This window comes from Gallinula chloropus, assembly GCF_964237585.1.
Source record: "Gallinula chloropus genome assembly, chromosome: 7".
NCBI classification, from domain to species: Eukaryota; Metazoa; Chordata; class Aves; order Gruiformes; family Rallidae; genus Gallinula; species Gallinula chloropus.
Window position 1 is genome coordinate 7,570,548 of NC_140092.1, and position 13,631 is coordinate 7,584,178.

At 36.1% G+C, this 13,631-nt stretch overlaps 1 protein-coding gene across 2 annotated transcripts in view; it reads left to right on the plus strand.

Moving 5' to 3' along the window:
• Positions 1-13,631, plus strand: part of SLIT2 (slit guidance ligand 2) — a gene marked incomplete at both ends in the record, with an annotated part of 248,458 nt that overhangs the window by 194,811 nt on the left and 40,016 nt on the right. For both annotated transcript variants that reach the window (XM_084266864.1, XM_084266865.1), the window contains 8 exons: positions 936-1,079; positions 4,232-4,375; positions 5,510-5,676; positions 6,284-6,416; positions 9,391-9,459; positions 11,856-11,927; positions 12,149-12,220; positions 13,503-13,574. In XM_084266864.1, coding sequence (XP_084122990.1) covers positions 936-1,079; positions 4,232-4,375; positions 5,510-5,676; positions 6,284-6,416; positions 9,391-9,459; positions 11,856-11,927; positions 12,149-12,220; positions 13,503-13,574 — 873 coding nt within the window. The remainder of the gene's footprint in view (positions 1-935; positions 1,080-4,231; positions 4,376-5,509; positions 5,677-6,283; positions 6,417-9,390; positions 9,460-11,855; positions 11,928-12,148; positions 12,221-13,502; positions 13,575-13,631) is intronic.

Sequence of the window (13,631 nt, forward strand, 5' to 3'; positions counted from 1 at the left end):
AAATAATGTTTGATTTTCTTCCCTACGTGATTCCATCACGTCTTTTAACTTGACATCATTTACATTGTCTCTGAGCATTTGTAAGAGCTTTTTAAAAATCACTGGTATATTATATCACTGTTTAGCATGTAGTTATGTCCTGTGTGACATGTATAAATAATAATATGAAACAAACAAAGCAAAAGGAGGCAAAAATAACATGAAAAATCACTAAGAAAATATGTGGTTTTCAGTAAGTATGCTTTTTTTTGGGTATATGTAGTATGGATACTACCCTTTGGGATGGAATTTCCATATTTCAATTAAAAATTATAAGACTAAATATCTTGGCAGTATTTTAGGTCATTTTCCCACATTTTGATTTGCTTTGCATGCAAATTGCAGATAAATGAACTGTCTTACTTGTAAACCCTCCTTTTTAACTAATGTCATAAATGATTAACATTTCACTTACTGTTTACATTCACACATTTCATTTACATATGCTGTTGTTTATACTGTTTTCTTACATTTATGTCTACTGAGATGAAGTAAAGAAACCAGAATGATTAGTTGTGCTGGTTCTTACACCAGTGTCATTTTGTAATGAATTTGTCTAATAATGCTACAAGGACTTGAGAGAAATGAAAAAAAAATACACAGTCACTGAGAAGATTCAAAATAATCAAAAGATGTTCTTGTGTGGCAGCACCATGGCCTGAATAATTACCATTATTTAGAAACATCTTCAAAGATTGCTTTAGAAATCTTTACTTCTTCAGTTAGTGGGGCATTGAATTTTGCTTTTATTTGTTTGAAGTTGAACAATCCATGTGTTGCTTTTGCACAATAACTCAGGATCTTGAAATCTATGTAGTCTGCAGCATTTAACAGTTAATTTAGGATATTAAAAAAAAGAAAACCCGCTTTTCTCTGTTTCTGTTAATGTGCAATAGAAACCTGAGTAATAACAAGATTACTGATATCGAAGAAGGAGCATTTGATGGAGCCTCTGGTGTGAATGAACTGTTGCTCACTAGCAATCGCTTGGAAAGTGTTCGACACAAAATGTTCAAAGGACTAGAAAGTCTCAAAACGCTGTGAGTAATTATTTGGGTGGGTTTATTCTCTGTTTCTTCCAGGTAGTTTTGTTTAAGTAATAGCCTATCTATCCAAAAGCCTTTGGTTTTTGAGGATTAACTGTGGACTATTCAAGCATATCTTAGGTTTTGTTCCTATTTTATAAAAAAAAGAAAAAAATCATTAATTATTGATTATGGCTATAATGTGGCTGAGATTCTTCATTGTGGTTACTTGACTACAGAAATTAGGAGTCCTATAAAATAAGTAAGCGTTTGAGAATGGATAAACGTCCAACTGCAGAAGTGGAAATGGGAATAATCATTTGCTTTGAAGTAACAGAATTTTGCACGGGAATTACATGTTTTATGTAATAGTGTCTTATTAAATTCAGCTAAACCATTACTGAGAGTTTTGCTAGAGGAAAAAATTACTCTGATAGATATTGAAATGTAGGAAATTATTCGTCTCTAAGTAATTTTAATGTCATTTCAACACTGAGAGGAGGAGTAAAAACACTATAGCTTGAGCTCATTTCATTCTTTCCATTAAAAGAGTTTAGCTCTTTCCACTCAAAAAAAGGTGTTTATACAATCCACAGCTTCTTGGACTTTTTCAGAGATCCTGTCCTTCCTATTAGCAGAACAGGGCCAAAATTAAATTGTCTGTTGCTTCATCTGTCCATAGACATTAAGTATTGTCATATCCCACCAGGTGGGCTAACCAGGGAGATTCAGACCGGACCCCCTTTGCTTTCTAAACTCCTCCTCAGAGAAGAGTCTTGGTGTGGCTGGATCCAATTCTTCTCTCATACATGTCTGTTCCATCCTAGCAGATGGGTATGCACAGAGCTAGCATTTTCTACCTGCCCCAGAGTTAACTCTCTCTTAGCTAATCTCTTTTAACAACCATGCCAGGGAGATTAACTGCATAGTACTCAGGAGTAACAATTACTCAGAAGGTCCAAGCAAAGCACAACTTTACTTAAAAGACAGTACAATTGTAAAGCTTGCAAACAAACACACCACACATATATGTTTGGGGGAAAAGAATTTAGGAAAATTAGAAGCATTTGATTTTAGGTGCTGAGAATAAGGTTAGAAGTTAAGAGAGATTGAGAGAGAGTAAAAGAAGATACCAGCACCTAGGGATCCAGTGTAGCTAGACATAAAACTGTCATCCTTGGATGGCAAGCGTGTGGGAGATGCCCCAAATCTGCATCTTTTATGCTACCAAATCTGCATCTTTAACCTTTCTGGGGAGGCCCAGCATATCTTGCAAAGACTCACTGTTGAGTTGTGGAGTGTTCTGGAAATGAGTTGATGGGGAATTGGGGTCCCAAGTGGTTATTTGAACACTCCAGCTGGGCTGATGGAGCAATGACCCGGTTCAGTGGCTTTACACAGGATTTTAGCAAGAAGGCACTCTACCTCTGCAGAGCCCCATTTGTCTGTCACTGTTCCTTATTAGATAAGGGCATTAAGAGAAACTTAACATGAGCCAGCAGTGTGCTCTTGCAGCTCTCAAGGCCAGTGGTATCCCGAGCTCCATCAGAAGAGGGGTGGCCAGCAGGGACAGGGAGGTGATTGTCCCTCTCTACTTTGCCCTGGTGAGGCCCCATCTGGAGTCCTGTGTCCAGGTCTGGGGCCCCCAATACAGGAAAGATGTAGAACTGTTGGAGAGGGTTCAGAGGAGCCACAAAGATGGTTAGAGGGCTGGAGCACCTGCCCTACGAAGAGAGGCTGGGGGAGCTGGGCTTGTTCAGTGTGGAGAAGGCTGCGGGGGGGACCTCACTGCAGCCTTCTAATACCTGTAGGGAGCAGAGAAACAGGAGGGGAATCAACTTTTTAAAAGGGTAGACAATGGCAGGACAAGGGGGAATGGATTAAAGCTAAAGGAAGGAAGGTTTAAATTAGATCTTATGGGGAAGTTTTTTACAGAGAGAGTGATGAGGTGCTGGAACAGGCTGCCCAGAGAGGTGGTGGATTCCCCACCCCTGGAGGTGTTCAGGGCCAGGACGACCTTGTGTTGATCCAGGCCTGGAAGTTGGTGGACCTGCCTGTGGCGGGGGAGGGGGTTGGAGCTCTATGATCCTTGTGGTCCCTTCCAACCCATATCATTCTATGATTCTATGATCAGGGTGGCTACTGAGTGAGGGGCTGCCCTTGCAGAGACAGTGTCCAGATGGCTTATCACATGAGGACCCCAGCTGAGTGAGGGAGTCCAGTTTGTCAGAGCAGCTACTTTGAGATCAAGACTCTACAGGTCTTCACAGCCTTGTGAGGATGGGGACACTAGCCCAAGGTCCCACAGACTCTTGCAGGATCAAGCACCTTGTGAGGCAAGAGCCAGTCCACAAAACATTACCCTGCATCTGCAGGTTCTGTTATCTTGCAAGACAAATTGTTTGAGACAAACCACTTATTCCAGTTCCCACAAAATGGTATTTGGAGCAATACAGGTATTTTTAATAAATCAGGCCTATCATTTCTAAGTTTGCATTTCAAGCTGCTAAAATTGTTGGAAGCAGCTATTATTAGACACAGAACAGGGAAAAATATTCATTTATTGATGGACATTATTAGAGGAAAAGAGCAAACTTCAAAGCTTGTGTGTTTTACAGGAATATGAGATATATTAGAACAGGTGTTTCTTGCTTAGATTTTTACTAAATCTTGGAGTCATGCTGAGGAGAAGTCAAGTTAGCCTGATTTTATTTCATTCCCAAGAAAATTCAGGTTGAAAGGGCCTTAGGAGGAAGTGAGCTGGTACAACCTTGTGGTCCATGTAAATAGCAGTTCTGGAGTCATTAGGCTTGGAAACGAGAAGGGGGGGGGGGGGCGGGAGGGGCTGGATATTTGGGGAATTTCAGTCAGTTTAATTAATTCTGAAAGTTAGAATTACTGATTCTAATATTGAAAGAAAAACAAAAAAGCAAACAAAAAAAACCTGAACAAACCACAAATGCTTAGGGAAAACCTACTTAACCTGCCCACCTACTCTCTGTTTTCCAGTGCCTTCCATGCATACTGCACTCAGTCCCTTCAGCACGGTGGCTGGTGGCACAAGGATCACTGCACCCTGCTTCCTCACCGGCAGCAGTCTCATTGGGGTCATACCTCTTGGCCCCAGCTTCAGCTAAGCTAAGAAATTCTGATTGTTCCTTTTTCAGGATGCTGAGGAGCAACCGTGTGAGCTGTGTGGGAAATGACAGCTTCACGGGCCTGAGCTCAGTCCGCTTGCTCTCGTTGTATGACAACCAGATCACCACCGTGGCACCTGGCTCCTTTGACACCTTGCATTCACTCTCTACATTGTAAGTCACGTTTGTGGTTTACCCTACCCAGGTTTAAAACTCTTAACGTTTTGGGGACATTTCTATCAATGTCTTGCTGTATAATTTCACAGCATGTGGTTGATTTAAGGGAAAAAAAGTTCATAGACGGATTTTAATTTATTTAGTTTATTTTATGGACCATCTTGGACATAAGGAGAGTATGTTTTCATGGTGCTATTTGATGCAGTGTTAAACTGGTTTCCAGAAGCACCTGAGAAGGCAGGAAAAACTTCCTGCTCATGCCCCTTTCACAAGCCCACTGATCTGAGCCAGGGTAGAAACCTGTATTTTGGGTAGGTATCAGGTCATCACAGCTGGCTGAATTACCATTTTGTCTGTTGTTCTGCCCTGTTCTGTCGAATTACTATCTTAAATTTCCTTTGCCTATTGAGGATCTTAATTCATACATGTTTTGTAATGAAGCCTCAGTCTCATTTTCTAAAAGAAGCATTCTTTTTTTCTTTAAATGTGATGTAATTTAAGGGAAGGTAAAACGATGCAAAGCTGCCACTCAGTTTACTGCAGAAATGCTTCTTGTACGTAGCATCATTCAAAAAAGTACTTAATCCCCTTTTTACATAAAAAGTGACACTTTGCACCAAGTGACTAATTTGTGCATATTAAGGATGGCATGTTTATAAATAATGGAATTGTCGATGGGTTTGTGCTGAAGTAAGGAGATGCCAAAAGTACTGAGACTTCTAGAAGTAAATTCATTTTTATAACTGGCATGTAATCAACTTAGCTGTCACTTCAGATAGGAAACTTATTCTCTGGAGCAAATAAAAGATGGAAATCTTGAGATGACAAATTAATGGAATAGCTGTTGTCAGGTTAAAGCTAATAATGTAAAGTAATCACCTTTCGTTTCTATATGAAATTATTGCATTATCGCTACAGAGTGGCTTGGCAACAAGTCAGGTCTTTGACAGTTTTATATTATTTCTAAATGAGTAAGATTCACCACACAGAGCCTCAATTGCAGCTTTCACCTATGTTTTGTACATAGTATTGTTTGAAGGATGGTATTTAAGCTTAGCTTTGAAAATAGAAATAGAATACTTAGGATGAGAAAATTATGTCGTCCCAAGTCAACATTCCTGTGGTTCTCAGAAACCTCTTGGCCAATCCCTTCAACTGCAACTGCCATCTTGCATGGCTTGGAGACTGGCTAAGGAAAAAACGTATTGTGACGGGGAACCCTCGCTGCCAAAAACCCTACTTCCTCAAAGAGATTCCTATCCAGGATGTGGCAATTCAGGATTTTACATGTGATGATGGTAAGAAAACTCATATTTGAGCCTTTTATAAAAATTTCAGCTTTCATATATATAGCTGCTTGATTCCCATAGATCCCAAAGTGTTATGCTTTAAATAACTTTATCTGTTCTTCATGCTCAGTTTCTACATCAGTTTAAAAATTTTTTGTCTATTTTTGGATAATCAGCAAGCACACAGCTATTGCATGTGGTTTCAAAACCTCTTCTTGCCTATGTTCAATACTGTAAATCATAATTTAGAGAGAACATAAAATTAAATAAATGCATCAAATGTTATAGTTCGGATGAGAATATTTGGAAATGTTGACCCTTGTATCAAGTGTTCTTTCAGGTTATTTGGCCAAATAACATGCTATTTTGCTTAGTTTGCAACTTCCTAAATGTCAGAATTCCCCTTAATGCCTAAAAAAAAAAAATGGCTGCTGTCTTGCATCTCTCTCCCACATGCTTCCATTTATTGTATTATTAGTTTGTCAATTGTTAATTCATCAATTTTCAATGTAGAAATAGCATGTTTGCTTATAGGAATTCCAGTTGGGATATTATTGCTAATACCAAAGGAGCATTTATATAGCAAGCTTAGCATCTGTTTGTTTTCATTAACCAGGAAATGATGACAATAGCTGCTCTCCACTGTCCCGCTGTCCTGCAGAATGTACTTGTCTAGACACAGTAGTTCGCTGCAGCAACAAAGGCCTAAAAGCTTTGCCTAAAGGCATCCCAAAAGACGTAACTGAACTGTAAGTGGCACACCACACTTTTTTCCCTTTTATGAAAATCAATGTCAGATTTATGTTCCCAGGTTCAAGAATAAGGGGAGAAGAAAATGTAGGGTTAGATTCATTTGAAACCTATTAATATACTACTTTATAGATCTAAAGACTTTCACAGTATCTTGAGATTTGAGTCTTAAAACTCTCTAAAAACTGTTGCTGAAAAGTTTTGAAAATACATATATATAAAATCTTTATCACTCAGAATTTATACCCCCAACACTGAGCCATCATGTAACTGAATGTGGATATCACATTACAATAGGTCTAAATGATGGGCAGAAATGAATCTGATTAATCTATGGTAACTGCTTAGGAAGGAATGAAGAAGTTCAATTACATGAAAAAGCCAAAATAAAACAATCTTTTAATGTGTTTGCATATTTTCATAATAAACAGTGTGATATTTCCAAAAGCCTGAGTTTAATAGAAAGCCTTATTGTTCATATAGGCAGTTTTTTTATGACCTAGGATATTTTGTTAATCTATTGATGCATTTTTATATGAGAAAATTTGCAAAGATTTATTTTTGTGAAAATGTACAATTTGAATATGCAGCTGGACAGCGATTGTCGATACAAAAAAAGAGCCTGCTACCATTGTTTGAAGATAATTGAATAAGCTACTCAGAAGACTAGATGAGTCAAATTTTATGTATTATAATGAAAAAAATATAAAACCAAAAATTGAGTTGATCATCCTGTTTGCATGATGATCAGCACGGTCACAAAATTGAAAGAAATAGAAATTATTGACAAGAAAAAAAGTTTGGGTTTGTGTTACATATAGAAAGTATCTAACATTAAATTACCAACACTTCATAAGGACTGATTAACATAGTGCTTTTTCAGAAGACATCATAACTGTGTATCTTAAATCACTAAAACAGTTTTATTGGTTCACTGTTTGATATTATATAGAAGATTCTGAAATGTCCACCACTACTTTGGTGCTTAATAGCATCCAAAAGGCTTTAATCATGAAAGAGGAAATTATTAAGAACTCAAGCTAGCACACAGCTGTATAAATGTAAATTTATTTCATTAGGTTTTGGTGGTGGGTTTTTGTGTTTTTTTTTTTTTTCTCAAATAGGAGATGACCTCATTAAATATAGTCTGACCTAATAAATACAGTTTGGCAATGTAAGGCTTCAAATGCAATGTAAAATTAAACGGATAAAGAAAGATACTTTTGGAAGTGCAAGTGGAGTCCTGACTGTGACTGAAAACTCATTTGTGTACAATTTTGTATGCTTTAATTAGTATCTAAGCATGCAATTTAGCATATTTTTCAGAAGGATAATGGAGGTGGTTCCTGCTAGCAGTTGCATACTGATTGATTATTCTTCTTCATTAGCATGCATAACCCTTCCAAGATGTATTCTTCATGTATTTTATAAAATATCTTAATAGTTGCTTCATTTGAACAAGGATTATTTTTTCTCAGCCAAGTGGATACTTGTAGTACTTCAGTTCTAATGAAGCTAAAGAATATATCCTAATTTATCTGTTGATAAAAGAATTTACTCAGAATACTTACTCCTTCAAAAAAAGTTTAAATGTTGTTGGTTTCTTTTTTAATAATTCCATGCTTCATCACCACCGTTTATATACTGCCATTAACACAGTATAAGGATTAAATTTGTATTTTGGATTTCATGTACAGCCATAAGGCATGGTTCAAGGTGATTAAAAAAAAATTTTAAAAATAATAAAATCAAGCAACAGAAAGATAAATCTTTCTGACTAAATAAAGATAGTTGCTTCATTAAGCTTAACTGTATTTCAGCCCACCCATTTATTCAAACACAGGTTCTCAAAGATGCTGCAGCATACTTAAGATCATTAAACTCAAAATTAATCTAACAATACCTTTATCAGCAATTGGATGGCTAAAATATCTTCTTTGTATGGGGATAATGAGGATGTATTTTTCACTTGGGTACTAGGAGGCATAAGTAATAGCACCATGATACCACCGCTAGCAAATCTTTTGCCCTGTTGGGAAACTAAAGACCTTTAATCTTCCCACCAGCGCCTGCTTCAGATCAGACAAGTGCATTAAACTCTGCACTTCTTAGCTACTTCTTAGCCACTGTCCCTGGTTACTTAAAGAGCCTCTCCACTTACACTGTGCTGTGACTGGCTGCACACTGGAAGCTTTTTAGGCAAGGCTTGTGACCTTCCTTAGCCTTTGTCTCAGGTGCTCATACAGCCAATACAGCTTGATGGCTCTGCACCTGTTAACTCCAACAGTGGACAAGTCTGTTACTGAGAATTATGACATGAAAGAAGACAAAACAACATAATACAGGGGGTGTAAACCTACAAAGAGGAAAAAAAACCCCAACCATAGCTTTTCTGGTGAAGGGTAATTGATTATGGTCTTTAGTCCCTAACGTACTCCATAGGAACAGTATGGAGTAGCCATAGTAGGCAGTATGTCATGCCTGATACATCACGAGGTATAGATGGAGAAAGTAAGGAAAGTGACACAAACTGCAGGCATGATGAATGAATTTGCTGTTAGAGATGGGACCAGCCCTTGCTGTTCCTACTGTAAAGAACTAACTGCAGTGTCAGGGTCTGTTTCTGTTTACTATAGCTCAAAATCCATGCTCAATGTGACTTGCAGCAATCAGATTTCATTTGTGTGGGTGAAATGGAAATGATGAAGACCTTATACTGTAAAGACTTTATGAAATAATAGAAGTACTGTGTAAGAGTTGTTTTCTTATTACTTACTTCATGATAGCATCTGAGACAGTAGTATTTGGATCTTAGGCTGCATGTCCGCAATTGTGTCTCTAAAGACAAGGTTTCAAATAAAACAGAAATACTATGTATTTATTTGTTATTAACTTTACTGTTGGATTCTAAGATTAGTGCATGAAGTTGCTACAGATTCGGTGAAAAAAAAATGTTTTATTTTTCTGTTTTAGTTATTTGGATGGAAACCAGTTTACCCTTGTTCCAAAAGAGCTTTCCAACTACAAGCATTTAACACTCATGTAAGTAGTTTTAGAGCAAGGTTCTCTACTGGAATGAAAAAAACCCCAAAAAGCCAAACCAAACAACATCAAACCAAACCAAAACCCCCTACTTCTTTATGTAAGGGTTTAGATATAAGAAAATATATATAAAATGTATCATATCTTTTACCAAATATAAACCCCAAACACATTTTGTAATGGAAGATATTTTATTCTACTTATCACATCCTACACATGATATATTTGGTCACGTCTTATAATACAGGCATTTCATTCCAGTGAATTACATCACAATGTAAATAAGCAAAAAATACTGTTAACCTGAAAAGAGATATAAAATCTTACAAAATATGTTGAGTACTACAGCATTTTGTTATGTTGCTCCATGAAGGCGCTAGAATTATTTCCTTTACAAAAGAAACACTATGTGATACGCTTCACTCTGTGGTACGCTTCACATAGGCAGAACACATACAGTTGTTGTAACACTTGAGTTGTAACCCCTTCTGTTTCTCCCACAATGTATGTGTTTATGGCTCCTGAAGAGAGCTTGACTAGAATGCCTTACTCCCAGCTCTAGCTCTTAGTTACTCTGTGCTTTAAGTCAAATCACTAGCTGCCCTAAAATTTACTACCTCTACTTCATGAATGATTTGAATATGATTTCTGTACCTTGTAAGAGTACAGTGAGAGAAGCAGGAAGACCGTTGATGTAAATGGCTGTAATTCCACAGCCTTTGTTAGGACTATAAAAATTTATACCAGCTGAGGTTGAACTGTGTAACATTCTGAAAGTAGTTTGTGGTTTCATTATAATCAGAATAAAAAGTGGAGGGGAGTAACAAAATCCCTTACATTTCTTTTTGACGGGGTTTAGAGCTTTGCTGCAAAAATTGAAAATAGTTTGGCATTCAAAAAGAAGCACTTGATTTCCATTATTTACTTCATGTTAGGCAAAAGTGGTCACGGTCACAAATTCAGAAAAAAACACGTTTCCAAAGCTTTTTGTATTTTGCAAATAAAATCGGGGAAATAACCCTTGCAATATTTACACATGTATACAGTGTAGAACCTATTGGAGATCTTTATGGATTGTGCAGGGAAGTTACATAAATATAAGACCTAAATTGCAGCACACGGAAGAGATAAATTTTGGAACCTCAGTAGAAGCAGCAAACGTATAGGTTGGACTGTGTGCAGTAGTAGTGTCAGCAGAGATTAGGTATGTGTCTAGAGATGAGGTTTAATTAGAATCATAGTGACAAGGCTTCCATTGCAGAAATTAGGTACCTATCATCTATTTTTGACAAATACAGCCAGAAATCATGTAACTTCACCTCCTAATCAGAAAACACACCAGTTTAACAGTTTAACAGGCAATTGTAATACAATAAATTATAGATGAACATTAGTAAATAAAATGCAAATAAGATTAATATTAACAGCTGCATTTGGAAAAAGCAAAACTCTATGTCTAGTCCTTCTCTGGCCAAACAAGAATTTACATCCTGTGTTCCAGATTAAGAAGGGAAATTGTTTATTTCTAATTTTTTCCTTCCCTTTTGAAAAGATTGTTCTTTTATACTTGTCTAAGATGTTTATTATTATGAATCAATTGTCATACATACTTCCATTAAATTTCAAGGGGGGAAATATGTATATTGCATAGCTATTCAACAGTACTCAAGTTCAAATAGCGAGGTCCCCTCAGAAAAAAAAGCAACATTTCATCACAAAATATAGTAAAAACAGTGAAATACTCAGCATAAAATGAAACCTAAAGCACAATATGAGAATAAAGAACAAGCAGTATTCACATTTACTATAGTCTCTTCAAAGCTTCTTTGAAGTTGCTGTCTTTGAAGCTACCAGCATACCACTCCAGCTTCCAGATACTTATGCTTAAGATTTTATTTGTTAGAATATTGAACGATAAGAAAGATGTTAAGGCTTTCTCTATAAATCTTAGATAATGTTCTTTATGATAATAGCTCTGGGCTTTGATGTCTTCAGCATCTAAGTGTTAAACAGCATATTAGATGATATTTACTCAGGTGTCACTAGGGACATGACTGGAATGATTTCCACATTAAAACATCACTTTAATTTCAACACATGTGTTCATGTAGGGTCGTATTATTAACTCAGTAGCATGATGGACATTGCTGTTGTATAAGAATGCATTGCGCTGCTTTGTCATCAGTGTTGAAATGAGAATGCTTTTCATTGATCAAGCTAAACGCTTGCTGGGCTTCTATATGGCATGTGAAAATAAAAATCTGCGCTGCTTTAAATATTGTCACCAATGATGATACTACTTCTACTAATAAAAATAATGTGTCAGTTTAACTTGCAGTGTTTCAGGACTGGGGCAGTCGTTTTAAGGTCTGAATTTCTGAATTTATTTTTTATAGAGATTTAAGTAACAACAGAATCAGCACTCTTTCTAATCAGAGCTTCAGCAACATGACTCAGCTGCTCACCTTGTAAGTTTAAACATGTAACAATGACTCTTTGGAAGCATTACAGTGGGTGTTTGTCTTGGAAAGAAAGGGCATTTAATTGATATTAAAGCTTGCTTGTTACGAAGGCTGTAAAATAACTTGTTTCCTAACGAGCTATGTGTGCAAAAGCTGGTTTTGGTCATGTTCTGTATTGTTTAACAAATGGCTGATATACTTGCTGACAGTATTTTATATATTTTCAGAATTCTTAGTTACAACCGCCTGAGGTGTATCCCTGCACGGACTTTTGACGGTTTGAAATCACTTAGGTTATTGTAAGTATAATTTTTTTTATAGAGATTTTAAAACCAGGTAGCCTTAAAACTCTAAAGGGCTTTCTTCTGGGGAATTATACTCAAAATGCTGCACAGGAAGTTATATGACCTTGGACAATATTGAATATGCAGGCATGCATTTTTTTATTTTCTGCTTTATAATCCTGGCTGTATTTCTGTTTTGTGTTATGTTCTTCCTTGTTATAGGCATTAAAGTCTAAGAAAAAATCCCATATGCATAATTTTTTTAGTATACATAAGGAGGCTTTGCAGTTGAATTTTGAATATTCTTATTCCAATAATAAATTTCTTTCTTTGTTGTTTCATTTGTGAGCATTTCCAAAACCATTACATCATTGTTTACAATTGAAAATCAATAAAATTACTTTTTGGTTCCAAGAAAACTTTCCATATTACCACTAGAAAAAACATGGTTGTAAGGGGACAAAAAGGGACAAAGGAAAATAAAGAACAGTCAGTCTAGTTTACAGCTTCAGTTTGTCATTAAGAAAAAAAACACAATCACAGCACTGCAAAATTTCTTTTTCAAGTCTCTAGCAGAACATGTAATTTTTGCCTCCATTTGGGAAGTTTATAACCATTTAATAGCTTAGTTGGATTATAAGTCTCAAGCATGGCATTATTTAAGTGTGCTCACATAATTTCAGTCATTTTATATAAATATGGATAATTTCAAGAACCATGATTCTCTATGGTTTAGATATACATGTAACTGAATGAATTTACAGGAAAGGCGGAAGGTTTTTGTGCAGAGTTGCTACAGGAGAAATAATACTAGTCCCAGTATTGATGCTAAAAAAGGTATTTAGTTCTTTACTATCAAATGAGGGCAACAACCTTTAATACTTACATTAATGAATGGTCAGATAGTCGGTGCCTGTATTTTTCATGAATCCATGAAAGATTAATAAAAACTATGAACATTATTTTTGGAAATTTCAGGGAAATGCTAGATAATCCAGAAATAACTCTTCTGCTGTCACTAAAACAAACTAGTACTTTGCAGAAGTGTGATGTTAAATCTTTCAATTTAAAAAGAATCATATTATTAAAATTTCCTATGAAAATTGTGGATAAAAATAATCAAGTGATGAGTAGGAGGTCAGTTAGAGTTTAAAAAAAACCCCAGACCTCTGGAAACTCTGTGGACCTTCAAGAAAAAAAAGTGAAAGTCTGAACACTGTTAAACAAAGATAAATTTCACAAAGTTATCCTTCTGATTTTTATGCATATATATTGTTCTCTTTATTTTCTTTTTAAGGTCTTTACACGGAAATGACATTTCTGTTGTTCCTGACGGAGCTTTTAATGATCTTTCAGCATTATCACACCTGTGAGTATTCAGATGAGAACAGTATTTTTTATGTTACATTTAGCAAATTTCTTTTAG